General features: G+C 40.5%; 1 protein-coding gene across 1 annotated transcript in view; it reads right to left on the reverse strand.

Annotated features, from left to right (window-relative positions):
- LOC104149479 (chloride channel protein D-like) overlaps window positions 1-16974 on the reverse strand; it is an 89602-nt gene that overhangs the window by 33602 nt on the left and 39026 nt on the right. The window contains exon 12 of the mRNA XM_068932750.1: window positions 8537-8703. Within this exon, the coding sequence (XP_068788851.1) occupies window positions 8537-8703 (167 nt within the window). The remainder of the gene's footprint in view (window positions 1-8536; window positions 8704-16974) is intronic.

Below are 16974 nucleotides of genomic sequence, written 5' to 3' on the forward strand. Positions count from 1 at the left end.
TTAAACCCTCAAACTTCAGCATTCCCCTTTCTAAAACAAAGCTAGCCCATTTGTTGCCCTTATGTCACAAGGATATTGGGAACCATAATTAATTATTTATAAAAAAATACTGCAAACTATTACACAGCCTTCTACATGTATTCATCATACTAAAAAAATCTTTCTTTAACTAAAACCCCTGCTCTCTAAGTACCATTCATGTGTAGTTCATGTTTTTGCCTAGTTTATGACTTACAGCAAGGAATCATCATTACAAACGAAGGATATGCGTGTACTTACATCCCAGTTAAAAACAAGGACATGAATGTCAGTACTACACTCTTCCAGGAAATGAGTGGTGGTCTATCTGCACCTGACAGTATATTTATAATGAAACACACTCAATATATATATCCCAAATTCTAGGAAAAGATTTTATGAGTCCCACTCGTTTTCTTTCTCTCTTTCCTTATCCCCAACACTAGGGCTCTTTTCAGCCTCCTCAGGCTCTTTCCATCTGCTACCACTTTCATCTCCCACTCACCTACTGTCACAAATCCACTTACTGAATGGCAGCAGCTAATAAAACTATGCTTATGACTTTATGGCTTGCCATAAAACTACTCCACTCTGTGCCCCTTTTTGCCTCACTTTTGCTATGGCTCTGCATATATTCAGTGTACCGCAGAACAAGCTTCCCTTGTGATTGTATGGAATAGCATTTAACGGCTTTCCAAAACTGATATTATTTCTGAAAAGGATATTTCATTTCTCAAATGTGTAAAAATTCACTAAAGTTTTTTGTGCCATCTGTTTCGTCTTTTGTAAGTAAACAATTCTTTTCATCATGACAATCCCTATGACAAACTACTAATATTTATGCGGATGTAGCAACGCTCTCAAGAACAGAAAAAGTGGCACAAACGTATCATCAGCAAAGAGAATTCATTTCAGCTTGAGGTGAACTCAGAAGCAGTCCTAAGCGCAACAATAAAGATACTATCCTTACGTGAAACTCAAGAACACTGAAATGTCAATATAACTATTAAATGAATTGATGTCTTTATTCCAATATGCAACAAAGACTCCTAGGGGACTTCAGTGAGCTTTGAGTCAGAGTCACCATTACTTGAATGAATTCAAACAGTTGTTCAACGACTTCTTCACGAGAACGGGTTTGTGTGAGCAGCCCTTCCACCGGCACAGCTGGATTTCCAGTGGGCTTGGCTGTTTTTAAGTGGAAACTGTCAGTATCTGCCAACTGGAGGCCAGACACCAGAGCAGACTTAACCAATTAGTGGAATACCCCATCCGGTGGCTAGACGCGCTCTGTGTGCACGCGCGCTCCACCTCCGTGCTACCACATCTAAAAGCTGCACTGGGACCCACACAGGCCACAGGTAGCGTGTCCGCTCAGGTGAGCCAAAAGGGAGTCTCCTCCTCGCTAGGCCAGCAGAAGCTGTGCTGAGTTTCCCACAGCTGAAAGTCGCTGCGCGCACGTTTGGCATAAGGGCCTACAGGAGGTTGGATTGGCTCATTCACCGTCAGTCAGTTAAGTCTGAAATACGAGTTATTAGTTCCATATGCTGCTACAGTGCATTTCCTTCTGTGGAAAGTGTGCAGAAGTCACTTCTTTCAGTTTTACAGGACTCCCCAGAAACGGAAAACACATCAAGAGTCGGCGTGGATTTGTCATCCTCCCTGATCATCAAGCAAGCTGCAGCAGTAACAAAGGTATCTGCGGAAAGAATTCTCCGTGATCCAAAAAGGTCCCGTCTTACCCTGACTAATGGCGCACTAACATACAACGGCTGACTCACAATGCACCTTAAAGCAAGAACCAGCACCTCACACTAAGTTCCTGTCCTTTGTCACAACATGCCCAACGCTTGCATCAGGCTTGCCAATCACATTATGATCCCATTCGCACGCTAACTTGGACTTTGCTTTAAACGGGTAAGAGGAGACCTGCTTTGTGACAGAAACAAGAATAGGCTAACTGCTTTGAAACTAACTCATTATATTTGATCTGCCTATTTGTGCCTCCAAACTCTCTTCCTAAGGTTTTCACCAACAGCTCCAAACTAGTCTTTGGAACGTTTAAGGCTGTTTCCTTTAAAAATTTCTCTACAGGAAAACCATTTTTGTCACCACTTCTGAGCTATAGAGCAGGTCACGAAGCTGCATCTATCTGAGAATTTAGAGTATAACATTTGCCTTCACATTTGTAAATTCAAAATGTTTTCCTTCTGGCAAACAGTGGTCATGAGCTACATATAATCCTGGCCAAATATGCTATTTAAAATTTGCATGTTCCAAGGGGGGAAAACTCCAGTTTAAGTCATTCATGAGAAAGTGGAGGGATGGAGAGAATTCAGACCAAAGCTGAGCTTGCAGTATTCAGAAGTATCAGAAACTATCAGCTCTTAGAGCCTGAAAACTTTCTAGTGTAAAATATTTCACACTCATGGAAAGGTAGTTGTACAAATGTATAGGCTCTGTGTAAACATTATAGTATTTACAAGCTTCTCCAAGGATTTCAGTGAGAAAGTTTGTTGGCTTCTCTTCCCTACCCTTGCAGTTATTTTTCTGTATTTATGCCTTTATTCTGTATATTTGGTTCTGCGGACTGCAGCGACTACCAATACCCTTCCAAGCGCAGCAGGTGAGCAGCAAGGTGGTGGTCAGCCTCTAGCGCTTCCTATCAAAGGAGTGTCCTGCTGGTAAGGTCTCCATGAGACCCCTCTCAGCCAGTTCCCAGTGGTTTCCCATCAGCAGCTCTTAACCTTGAGGGCATAGTGCCAGCTCCATCTCTCACTCTAGATATTTTAGGAAAAGGAATAGCTAACAGTGGGAAAGGCTTATTTTAGGTTGGAGGAAGGGTTATGTCTGCTGGTATTTACTGTAGCATGGGAAGAGTAATTTGTTTTATTTGCTCAGATTCCACTCTAAAAATAAGCAGCAAGTCAACTAGAATCTTGGGCACCTTTATACAGTTTTACCAATCTAAACAAAGTCGCTTCAACTGATGTGGTATCTTCAGATAGTAGCCTCACTAAACAGTCATTAAAGTAGGTCAAAAATCAGCTTCTAGCATTCACAAGAAATTTTGCCCTTACATAGAACTTTTCATTTAAGAACTTAACAATACTTTATAAAGATAACAGAGGCTAAAGGCCACATGACATGTATAAGCACTATTTCGCCTTTTGTAACTGAGAAAGCTGAGAAATAAATTGGTTTGGCCAAAGCAATATAATGACAAGGGGCAGACAGAGAAGTGTGGCTCCCTTGCAAGCCCCTATTATTGCCATAAAGCCTTCCTCTTTCTATCTTACAAGAATATTTATATTAACACTAATTCACTGTTTACGTGTGACTTTTTTCCTAAAAGATGTTATTCAGTTTTGAAAACTGAAATCACTTTAAATTAAACTGAAATTGTGCATGAACTCTAACATTAAAAAACTTGGAGAAAACAGCATCTCTGAAGGTTAAGGCTGAAAAGGCCCATTCGTTCATTTTTGTAGACAACTCTATGCCACTGAGTGTGGTCTTTCACCCAAATCCTGTAAAGGAAGATAAGTAGATCTCCTGCAAATTACAAAGTGAAATAGCCTTGTTCATCACCACCTGTCAGATAGCAAAAAGTAAACCAAAAACATTAAGTATTCAGGTTAATATAAAGCAGTAACTGTGTCTGGCTGGAAGTTCACCTTTCATTCACATTCAATTAAGACAACCTTCTTCACACAGATTCACGTCCACTAAATAGTCACCTTTTTTTGGAACAGTTCTGGACAACTTGAAATCAAGCACAGTCTGAAGGCATGAGCACTGTTAAACAGCCTAATGTTGGCCCCCTTCCAGATAAACAATCATGTGGGAGACAGGCTGGACTTTCCCACAGATTTCTGTGGGAGCTGGGGCAGGGCAGGAGGGTACGATAAGTCCTTTCACCCATCCCCTGTTAGCACCACCCGTCTCATGTTAAAAACAAGGCAAAGCCGCGCTGCTACTCTTCAGTGCACGTAAAGCTACATCTGGCTCTGCCATAGTATTTTTGTCAGAAGGCCAATACTGCAGTTTATGGCTTCATACAGTTGCTTCTCAGGTAATGGAATCATACTAAATTTAAAACCCCAGCACAGAAGAATAGGCAAAAAGGGACTAAAAATGGTTCTTTGCTGTGTTTGTATAAGTCTGACATAGAGGCTGCTTAGATCCCAAATGTAATTTTAATAAATCTCACCCACATCTCAACACCTCCCCTCCATCACTTCTGTAGCAGCCAGGGTTCTCCCCAACAAAGTATGGCCTTGTTACAGCAGCTCCCTTTTTCCTTTGTGCAGCCAGAACAGGATCCAGCTTCTACCGCAAACACTCTACAAAAGATGGGCTCGATGCCCTCTGATGGGAAAACATTGCCAAGTCCACCCCCTAATGATGCCTCTCAGGATGAAAGCTAAGCAGTCATGAAACACACTGGCTTTTAAAAGAGGCTAGGTGGGATGCACCACGTGCATCGTGGTAAGTTGTCTTTGAATGAACGTTTGTGTCAGCAAGATGAGTAAGGAATCTTTTAGTTTAGTTGTTACTAGTCTAGTCTGGGCCCAAAGCAAAAAAAAAAAAAAAAAAAAAAAAAAAAAAACCCTAAGCCTGATTATTTTCAAAATCCAAAGCCTCATATGAAAAAGCTTGCTAATTACCCCAATTCTTATAACAGGCCAAACCAGGACCTCAGATCCCAAATAACCCTCAAACTTGTGCTGGCTCAAATTCCAGATCCAATGTCTGTGGTACGGGCTAAAGGAAAACTAGAAGGGAGAAAAAAAAAAAATCATCCTTACTGCATGGATCTTTAATATAGGGCCACCTCTGATACACTTAAAAAATATATATAATGAGACCACTATAATACATATTCCAGCCAAAATTCTTGGCTCCCAAAAACAGCTTTATATGGTATGCAGTACAGAAACACCCAGGAGACACTATAAGAACTTTGACAAGGCTAATATTAAGCTAGAACAAAACAGAACTACTGGCACCAGATCCACTCAGCTCTTAAGTAAACTTGTCCCATTAAAAAGTAGCCTCTAAGATATTTTCTCTCTGAAGTGTATAGTAGCTTATAAAAAGCAGGAAGAGTTGCCAAGTCGTAGATGTGTTCAAGTACTCCTTACCCTCATTAAAGAACATTCCCTGGCAGCTAGCAGCTTTGCGTGTTCCAGTGAACCAGATTTTATAAGGGGGGTGTTTACAGTGGTGTGCAATGTAGCTGGAAATCATGGTGCACCGTTAGCAGCCACGTACTAGATACAGCTGTGCTTGGAGCCTTATCATCCAGGGCACAGAATACAACAGACAGGATGATCAACGAGGTTCAAAGAAATAATGCGTGTTAAGAAAACAAAACAAGTCTCTCTTCCCCACAGGAAGAAAGGCAACAAAAGATGTCAGTGCCTAAATAGGAATTAGGTAGTGAAATATCACTGAAGACTTAAACCTCACATCCACTGATTTCACATATAACAGATGGTATTTACAGACACGTCTTCATAATAAGCATGTACGTAATTCAGCTTCTTAAGGTACCCCCTTATCTCCATAGGAGTTTGGTGTTAAATTCTTTGGAGGATCTGGGCCTTAATCTCCCCTTATTAATTTAAAGGCTACTTTCTCTTCTCAGTTCAGTGTCTCAGCTGAGTATCATCAGACTAGGTAAGTAATTCAGCCTTCGAAAATGAATCACCTAGATGATCTAATATAGATGGTCTTTTCATCTTTAGCATCTATGAAGAATTGGGAAAGAGAACATCCACAATGTCTCTCTTGCATTGAGGACCTAAGAATGTATGTTCTCTCAAGTTTCTCACTGCTACCAACCAGGCACTGTTTTCCAAAGACTTCTCAGTTTCAGCTGAAGAAGGATCTCAGTTAACGTGGAATTTCTGTGACTTCTAAGCAAGCTATCTAAGTCTTCCACTCTGCATACACAGCTAAAGAACTTACCACCCGTCTATAAGCACATGGTAGCTACTAGTTACTACATAGCTGACTTCATTCTCTGTTATGGTTTGGGAAATCCAACAATGCAGAATTTATACATTCTGTGATCTTATGAAATTGTTAATATCACTGAATATAAAGGATGTAGAACCTGCGCCACCCATGCTTTGCCAGAGCAGAGATAACGTGAAGTTGAAAACTCCTCGTCAGGCTATTACAACTAGGGCAAAAGGATGGCCAGTGCAAAATGACATGTGGGTACAGGAATAAAAGAGTAGAAGTATCCCCAAAATCCAACAAATAAGCTGAATTTAAAAAGGAGCAGAGCCTGGGATACTCAGGGGGATCACTCCAAGATAAAAGACAGACTAGGAAACCAGACAGACAGGCTCTCACAGCATCTTGTTTAAATGCAGAACTGGTCAAAGAGAAAACAAATGAGAAAACTCTGTCTGCAGGGAAAATACTCGAGAAGAAAAGTCACAGCCAGGCACCTTTCTGCAGAATTCTGACTCAAGTTTCAAGGATGCTCAGAAATGATGAGGAAACTGAGATAAAGAAATAGGTACAGAGGCTTTTTTTTTTCTTCGCTCCTGTGTCTTAATCCGTGTATTTCTGTGCTAAGTAATAGCAGCTTGGCTTGGAACGCTCACAAAAGCTGCATCTTTGGGTCACAATTTGCTTCAAATGCCTTTTGAAAGATGAATCATACATCCAGATTCCCTTTGAGCCAATAATCAGGGTTTGGGGATGCCTAAACTACAAGATAGAGTAATCCTGAGGAGGCCTGTGGAGGTCTAATAAGGTTAAATCGTGAGCCTTCATTTCTAGGAGGGGACTGGATCATCCAAGAGGTGTGCCAGAGAGACCAGTAATGGTCCAGTGCCGCAGCCGATTCGATGTCTAAGATGCTTTCGACTAAAATGAGGCAGCCTGTAACGTGTCCAGCTATGAAATCTTTACCAAGCTGTGATACCCAGCAATAATATCTTTATCAAGTTGTAATACTATCTTTTTCGCTTTATAAAAGAGTTATCAGTATATTCAGAGACCAACTTATCCAGAAACTTTCTTTAATGATCCTGGAGAGGAAAGGGAAAAGAGTGGGAGGGAAATGAGACTCTCTCTCTCTATATATATGTATATATATTTGTCCTTCAAAGGAACAGGACCTCACTCTGAACCAGGAAAGCAGCTATAATTCTTTCCATGGACTTGTTATCTAATCAGAATACCAAGGGAAACTTTATGGCTTCTTCCCCTCTGTTTTATCTGCCATGTTTCATATAGAAGACATCCATAATATCACAGATTGTTTTTATTTCCTCCTACCACATTGCTGGCTCTTTCTCCCCTCTTGTCAAATACAGTTAGATTATACCCAACATCCAGTATGCCTGCTAAAAGCTTTCAGATATGGCTACATTTGGAAGAAAGTTGTAAAGTGTGGACAGAACAAGTCACCAATATTTTTATTCCTCTAAAGGGCTATTTGAAGATATGAGATTCTCCAGTAGACCATAATACTGGGAGAAATGTCAGCTGAAGTGTCCTACAAATAGCTTTGGTCATGGAGGTATGCTATCCAAATATGCCTCAAACAAAAGAAAAAGTATTTCTGCGGTCAATAAATAAATTCACTTTTCCTTCTTTTTCTTTACATTACCTACTTCATTCCCAGAGAACATCTTAAAGAATAAGGATTACAGCAAATTATTTTGTAGAAGATAATAGTATACTTCACACCACCTACATGTGATGAAGAATAGGGAAATAAAATTTTATGCTCTTACAGCACTTACATTTAAGGAAGAAATTGATTCTTATGTGTCCATTTCTGATCATAAATGCCCACTAACAGACTGAAATTTTGGATAACTAGCTCTCACATTGGAAGTTTCATAGTACAGGTTGAACATATCTTACCTGATTTTAAAATACGTTAGTCTATTCCGAGCTATCCATTTAGTCTTCCTCTGTGGTTAGTGGAGACACTTCCAGAAGACAATTCATCCCACCTACCTTAAATTGCTATCCTTGGATGGGAGGAGTCACTGCCTGAAGACGTACATCTTACTCTACTGAATACATAGGAAGTCTAGACTAGTTGTCGAGGAACTGGGAAAGGCAAATTCCACCATAAAGGACGCAACAAACTCTTTTGTAGATCCTACCCTCTAGAGCATCTGCTCACAAGCAAGCCACAGAAAATCACAGGTGTCTGAGAAAACCTCTCTTAGCTTTCTCATTAGACCAATTGCACTAATAAACATCATCTAACTAGACTACTTAGGCTTTTTAGAGCACTTAACGGTTTTCAGGAATCTGGTGACAGTGGTAATTTAGATTCTACCATAAACTCTAAAAGACAGGGAGTCTCTTGGGCTTTATTTGCACAGCACGTTGCACTGTGGGTCCTTGTTCAGGGTTAGGGTCTCCTTTTACTCCTTCGTCTTTCAGAGCTCCAGGTCTCAGAGGACCCACATAGCCCGGGTGCAGAACATGACACAGAAAACTTAAACATCAGCAACATAAGAAGTCTCACCATTTTTTCCTGTGACGAACAAAAGGCTCCACGTCCAAGTAGGGAATGCATTTCAGCTTCAGGAGGGAACTGTATAAGGATGCATTGAACGAGTCACCAACCATCTTGGCCACCATGACAGCTAGCGTTATCAGTAGCAGCGATTGGACATCATTTGTGATCTCCACCTAAGGAGAAGAGAGAATAAAAGACTTTCTATTTTTTCATACACCTGGAGAGAATGACAAAGGTCGCACAGGACTACCTACTCCTTTCACAGAAGGGTAAAGGTTAGAGGGAACAGGAAGCAATTCAGTCATCCTTACCTTGCTAAAAGTAGAAGGGAGCGCCCCCTCCTTTCCCAGGGTTAGGTGATCAATCAATACTTCCACCAAAGTGCCTTGGCTGATGTAGTGACAGCTCCCCCTCCCGTTTCTATCAGATTTCAGCACTGCACTTACATTAAAATTCACATCTGATTCCTATATTTCAGGTGGCTTGTGATAATTTTGCAGTATCAGAAGAGAGTAAGTAGAGATGGAATAGCCAGATTGTTTTAAATAGCTTGGCACTGTGACAAATATTAAAAAATGCAAACAAATCCAAATATTTTTCTTTCTTGCTGAGCTCAGGAGATATAAAATTGTTTTCCCATACTACTGCTTCCTGACAGAACAAGCTCCTTGTACAAACATTGTCTTGAAGGATGCCAGAAAAGGGAACAAGAAGCTTTCAGCAGAAGTCCAGCTAAGGAGATCAGCCAGCAGGATCATCACACAGTTAACATACCGAACAACGTTCGGCAGTACAAGACACGGTAGAAACATCCCTTTCCCCATGAACATGAATCTACGACTGTTAAACTGCAAATCATGCGTACGCAGACTATGCTATCTTACTTAAAACAGCCTTACCTACATGTATTTGCTCTTTCTTCCTACATAGTCAGGGAACGGTCAGATGACTGGCAAAGTATTTAGCATGCTTTAATAATTTACCCCCTTTCAGCTATTAGTTCTCACCATCGCACTTGAGACACCATACTGCTAGTTCACTACAACACAAAGGTAAATTGAGTTCACTTAATTTACTACTGCAAATGTTAAACAGCTAGGGTGCAGGAACTTAAGAAAGCACACTGATACAATTGTCTTGGAGTAAAGGATTCAAAGTGAATCATCATACACAAATGAGAGAGTAATGTGAATACACTTAATACAGTTTATGCCCAGCTCACAATGAAGCCAAATATTTTTCTTGGTGAAAATGCACAGAAACATTCTTTTTAATACTACTTTTTTTTCCAGACTGCTAGCTCCACTTCCCATTATTTCCCCTACCACTGCATCCTATAAAAGGGGGATATACATTAGCAATTATCCTGGGATTAAATATGCAAACTTTCTTCCTAAAACTGAGAGGCTTTTGCTGAAAAACTTTTGTTTTTCCAATCTAGATAAACTGAATTACAGCACGATATTACCATTTAACAGACCTCATTAACTAGAGATTGTTAAGTACTCCAAGAATCCACGTCCAAAGAATACCAATAAACACATTTCTGCCTGATAAGCTGTAGCACATCATCTGGGGTTTATACTTCCACTCTAGCTCTGTCTCAGTTCTTTGTTCTGAACGATAACATCAAGGATGATTTAACGTATATCCCAATAAGGGACTCATAAGGAAGTTCAACCTCGTATGACAGGGTCATGCAACTGTCCTTTCTGCTTGGACTTAGTTAAGGATTTCTAATAACTCCATAGCATTCTTTGAATGTCTTTTTAAACCTAGTATTCGACTGTTTTATTTAAAACACCAACAACATGTCAGTTGAAAGGCAAACAGCAACTGTGGGATGTTAAGAATCGTTTCATCGTATCTGCCACAATTCATTCACACAGATGGAGGCTCCTTTATTGTGGATTCCTTTAAAGGTTATTTTTAAAGTATCTTGCTATGAGAACTCTTTTGGAATAAACCAAGCATAAAAAAATAATATAAAAACACTCTACAAGGCCAGAAAGAGACTCTAAAACTCTAACTTAAAAAACTCTTAAACTGAAACACTCTAAGATGATTGCTTAAACCCATATAGAAATAACCTCCTCCAGAACATAGCGAGATCTTGTTCATTCAGTTGTCTACATACCATCACTACTGTTCCAAAATTCAGCAGAAACCCTCTGGACATGAAAAAGAACTGATTAAAGACTTGAGAATTCAAGCCATATGCCTCTCTCTTCTTCCAGCTGCAGGAAGCTAAGTGTCCAGCAAATCAGACATCTGCCAAAACTGACAAAAGAATAGGCTATAGTGAAGGCCAGCCCAAGGAAAAGGCAAAAACAGGCAGACTACAGGAGGCAGCAAGCAGACATTACTGCCTACTTTGTGGAGAGCATGAGGGCATAAAAGCAGCTGGGGCGTGATGGGTGGCAGCACCGTCTGCTCATCTCAGACGCAGCAGCTGTGATCCTCCCCAGAACAGCAAGAACCAGAAGTCTGGCTTTCCAGGGCTCTCCCTTCTTGCTTTTCATCCCATTATCTCCCTTCCTCCTACCCACCCGTCCTCTAGCGGGAATAGCCAAGCTGGCCTAGCCTGGCCTGGCTGTCTCCTGCTTATTTATTTTCTCAAACATTCAGCAGTTTTACTTTTGCTGCAGAAAAACTCTGAGCCCTCTGTCGATTCTGCCACAGCTGCAGGGCTCCTGCGCGTTGTGATTTGAGGGAACGGTTCTTCTCTACAACGGAGCATTGAATATTTGCAAAGCAAACACTCAGAGCAAGCGCTTTTGGGTTCAGCACCGACCTTCACTTCCTCCAAGGGTTAATGCCTGCCGGGCAACAACGCTGCTTATCTTTGGCAAGCTAGTATGGCTGAGGTCATTAAAGACATGTTAAAAGCATTTCATGCAATACCTTTTACATATACATACATATATATGTATACACACATATACATACATACATGTGTGTGTGTGTGTGTAAGAAAATTGAAGCTTTGGCCAACATACAGCTTTCCCAAATTCTCAGCATAGAAGGGAACTAGAGACTCAACTTTTGTGATACGAAATGTTCTTGGAAACAGGCAATACTAAAGCAAAAACAAGACAAATCTGCAGATGACTTAGAAATCAGTGATACATTTGAAGCATGAATATGAAAAATAGATAAAATAATTTAAAATTTTTCAAGAAAATTTTGTGTGAAATTTAACCCATTATGTGGACATACAATACGGTGAAGGTATAGACTAATTATAGATCAAATTATCTGTGACACTCTAAAACAAAAGTTTCATGAAAAATGGACTTGATTCTACATACAAGTATTTGCAGAGCCAGAGAAAATATTATTTCCTACTTACTGGGGGTTTTCCAGTTGCAAGAGAATATTTATTAGCAAGAAAAGCATACCTAATACAGTAATTAACTCCAGTCAACTCTGATTCCAAATGCTGGGGAAGGGAATCACAACAAAGATAGATTCCCATACAAAAGGTGCAGTTACTCATATAGTGAGAGGGAAATATAGTGAGAGGGATGATCTTGCCGCTTTTAGCATAGAAGGGAAAAAAGGATTTCATCAAAACCAACCAAAAAACTGTAGCTAAAAATTAAACACATTAATGGCAAGGACGATAGCAATGCAGAAGCAAAGTTCTCCCTTGACTATCTTGATAAAAACGAAGAAAGCACAAATTACTCTGCAACAACTGTGATAGATTCAAGTGATCTTATATAACTGTATGTACACACACAAACACACGCATATATGTACACACACACGTGCACTTCATAATGCTTTACTAGTATTCCCTGTTTAGAGAAGGGCCATCTGCTCCCTGCCGAGCGAGACAGAGTGCAGAGCCTCAGGACTCGTCTACCCGAGGAAGCCAGTGCACGGTGAGCTCGCGTGTGAATTTACAGCATATTAGCTACTCCGCACTAACTGCCCGTTTGGGTACTCCTGGCGCATAGTGAGCAAAAAACAACATACTTCACTTTCCAAAAGGAGCCAGCTAACTCGCACAAAAACTCTCTCAAAGCTGACTCGCACAAAAGCACTTTTAGTAGGTACCAGAAGCATCCACCCAGGGAACAAGTGCCAAGTAACTAGCACATTGTAAATTCACGCTGGAGCTCCCTGTGTACTAATTCTCCCAGCAGACAGGTCCTTATAAGTCCAGAACTGCAGCCAAGCAAGCCCAGCCCCAGCCCAGCACCATTAGGAGCTCATGTGGTCCAGCGCTGGAAGACTTTACAGCCTCTCCTTTAAAAATACCTATACGTTCATGACAACGTCAAAAGAATTTAAGGAACAAGGTATATAGGGTATGACAGGGAGAGAGATAAAATAAAGGTGATACAAGCAAAGAAAGGTAAGGGGAAGTTGGGGGCAGGCACCGAACACCTACAACTCTTCAGTGATTAAACATGATGTTTCATTTATTGATATTCATCCCAAACCTGCATTTTAGGGGCTGCTCTTTAGGATGCAATTTAGTTTCTGTGTATATTGCCAAATTTTTCCCTTTTGATCTTATGGGTGCAGCAGGCCGTGCCAAAAACTTCTTTGCCTAGGGCACCAGTCTATCCAAAGCCAGCAGCGCCAATAGATGCTGGAAGCACTCAGCGCTGACACTTCATACATCAGCAGCCGAGTAAATTTCATCCATTTTTTTCAATATTCTCCCTATATACAAAATACTGAAAAATATCTTTGACACACACACGCTTACACACACACAGAGACCACAACTAATTTATTAGCAGAGTTATTCAAACTTCTCTACATATCTGCTTTGTCGCCGGAGGCACTTTTCAACAACCCCCCACGGTCCTGAGTTTCTCATGCCTCCACATCATTATAAGCTATTAGCCACCTTCATGTTAGCTCTGTTTTATTATATAACACATAATTATGCATTTCATTAACAGCATCACCAGGCACGGTAGATCAAAGAGAGAAGGACAGCTGCCCAGGAAATTCAAAAAGATGCAGTTTACTTCAAGTTCACTGTTAAAAACCCTCCCCCACTTTTCAATCAAATTGTGGTTAACGTGTTTCAAAGGTTTTGCTCCGGCTTAGAGAACACAGTCCTAACAACCTCATTAGAGGCAAGGCTGCTGATACCGCGAATGTTCCCTGAACCACTGATATTTCCAACACTGTAAAGAAAAAGATCGGTGGCCAGCTACATGTGAAAATCAATTTTCTTCCTCCTAGTGAAAAAACACTTAGCAGTAGAGCTCTCTTGCTATTTACTGCCTTAAATGACAAATGCAGAAGAGAGAACCTACCCCCCAAAAAATAAAAATAAAAAAACCAGAATAAACAAATGAAAGACAAAACCTACTTCCCTCCCATGACATAAAGATCATCATCCCTGGTAGATGCCATTTCTCCAAAAGACACATTTTGCCATTCTTCACAAGTTTACACACACCTGCTGAAACTTCTGGAATGTGGAAACATATTGGGGAAAACACAAGCAGCTGCTGGACAAAGGTACAAGAAAATATGTCTGAGAGTCAGAAAAAGGGGAGGGGAGCAGCAGAGCATGAAGTCCCCAAGACTGCCAACTAAAACTCATAGTTTTGAAGTAAAGGCTGCAGCTGGCACGTAACACCAGCACTGGACATGGCTTCCTGGTCTCCGTGCCAGCAGATTTTGTGGAGGAATACACGCTTCCCCAGGAAAACACCTTTCATGTCTCGCAGATATAACCAGAACTTTCCCCATTTGAAATGTATGCTGCTACTGGTAAAACACAGCAAGAAAAAAGTCAGTCACAGTTGACAGAACATTCCTAAAGGGTGAAGAGCTTGTAGCCAGCAGAAAACTTTTGATCATTTGTTTCTTGCTCAGGAGCAAACGCCAACAAGGTTGTAAGCTGATCGCTTGACATACAGAAGGGGAGGAGAGAACAATTCCCTTTTCACAGCATTGAGAGTTATTCATACAGCTTTCTTTAGAATAGGTGTCTATCAAAATAATGTCTCCTTGGATTAAGTTATGCTTATTAGCATAGCCATTTCATAACCAATGTAGATTTGCATTTGAATTTCTTTAGTCTCTGGATTATGATCTGCTGGCACGTAGTAACTAATGTGTTAAACGCTTGAGTCATCTTAGTTCCCACCTAATAACGCCCTAAGGAGGTTGTGAATTGAAATGCCATTATCGTTGTCAGTCTTCCACTATTTTCATCTGGGATTACGCCAAAAGAGGCACCTTCTTCAAGTATCGATCCAGCTGAATACTCCCTCCCTGAACTTGCATTAATCTCTCTCTTTAAAGCCAAGTGAAAAACATTCCTTTCCTGTGCACTTCACCTCTAAAGAAATCCATTATAATCCTAGGACTATATCCATTAACTCAATTTGCTTTATTTTATCTGCTTATCACTCATCACCATCACAGTTGGAAATTTTTGGAGAAGTGGGATGCTGCAATACAGTAAACATAAATCTCTTTAAAAGACATGATTGTCATGCTAGATAGATGCATTCAAGTTCCTCACACTGCTGAAAATGATTATTTCTAAAAGCCTCAGGCACGCGAAGCTGTGCATCACGCTCTATAAAGAGAGGCACACCCAGAGTAGGTTCGCTGCGAGGACTTCCTGCCAAATCCTGAGTGCCAGGAGAATTGCACAATTCGCGGGATTCTTCCTCGCATTCGCAACCCTGTTCCAGCGCTCAATCCACATTAACTATTCCAGGCCATTAACAGGAGTAGGCAGCCTCTTGCACCCTATAGCTTAATTACTTCCAAGAAAGAGCACAAAGAAATATCGTAGCACTGGGTACCTTTTTTTTTTTTTTTTTAAACGTAAAGTAGTTCTAATTAATTAAGGAGGAAAAGTAGTTCTAATTAATCAGTTTTCATATTGGCTCTTAATTCACTTTAATTCAAAACAGTCAGTAAGATATAGTCCCCATTTTCTGTGATGGGAATTTAAATATTTTTGGGTTTTTCCTGAAGCCAATCAGCATTTTATTGTTGATTGCCTTGTTAAAATAACTTTTTCTAATTCCAAGACCTAGTATAGCAGTAGGAGACTGCTAAAGAGAACTTATAAATACACACTACAGCTAAGTAATCCCCGGAAACAAATCGAAGTCCTTTCAGTGTCAGTCCTTGCAAACTTGGTTGAAAGATGCTACGCAAAGTGGAAATGTTTGATTTCTTGCTTCAGTCCCTCAAGGCCTATAAATACACTTGTTTTGACGGGTTATGGCAATGGATGCAATGATATAGGAAACAGTATAGGTGATAGCAGAGCCTCTTGCCAAGATCCCCTGGAAAGATATCCATCAGTGATTTTTTTTGCAACCTGGCTCTTTACCTTAGGTATGTAGTAGACATCAAACCCTGAAAGGAGGTTTCAAAGCCATCTAAATCTGCGTCTCAGAAAGGTAACACTGGAGCATGTTGCGTCAAGTGAACCTACTATTAATAAATACACAATTTTTGTACGTACACTGCTGACTATGCCTAAATATTCAGGCTCACACGTAAAATCTATTCAAAACAAGCACTGTACTGTATAGTAACCCAGCTAAACAGCCTTGTACTTTTCTAACCCAGTACAGCAGTTCTCTAACAGCATAGCAGAAGTCTTTAAATTATTATTTATGAGCATTTTTTAAAATACAAAAGCCAATTGGAATGAACGTCTGCCAGACGTCAGCCACGCTGAAACCACCGGCTCTAGAATGCCTGAATTCGAACAGCCCCAACTCCCAAGGTCCAGAAACGGCTGGAGAGGAAAGAGCCCCGTGATCATGGACAGCTGCTAAGCAGACAGTGGATTTGGGGATCCCTCCGCACTATTGCATAAATGCTCTGTGCCACAGGCCACAAACTTCATTTCAGTTTTTAACTTCAGGAGGAAATGTCAGAACAGAGAATTTAGAAAGTCTTGCTGTTCTTAAAACTAGCATAGGTATCCACTACTGAGCCTCCAGGTGCTTACGGAAGTGCGTTACGAAATCTGAGGTCCTGAAAGCTCTCCTCACCCCCTTCTGCAAGAGGGCACAGTTTCACCTACTTCATTTGCCAGACAGGCCACTGCCAAAACACATGCAGTGCTCTTTTCCTAGTTGGAGTAAATTCAATAGAAAACAGTAGGACTTAATATATGTAACAGTTTTTTGTTTACATATTGTTGCTCCAATTTGGAGACATTTAAGGATTTATTTTATTATTTGGGGATTAATTTATTTATTTGGGGATTCATTTATTTATTTGGGGATTCATTTGAATAAAAATAGAGTCAGTACAACACTACTATGCATCTCCCCTTCTTTATAAATAAAGGTGACATCCCTTACAATCAAGTTCTGAAATCACTTTAACAATATCATTCAAACACTCTGGGTTCCTCCTGTCAGGTGGTGTAAGCAGAGTGAACACTTACTGTAATACAAATACCTATAGACGTGGAGACT

The sequence above is a fragment of the Struthio camelus genome, chromosome 2 (genome assembly GCF_040807025.1).
Source record: "Struthio camelus isolate bStrCam1 chromosome 2, bStrCam1.hap1, whole genome shotgun sequence".
NCBI classification, from domain to species: Eukaryota; Metazoa; Chordata; class Aves; order Struthioniformes; family Struthionidae; genus Struthio; species Struthio camelus.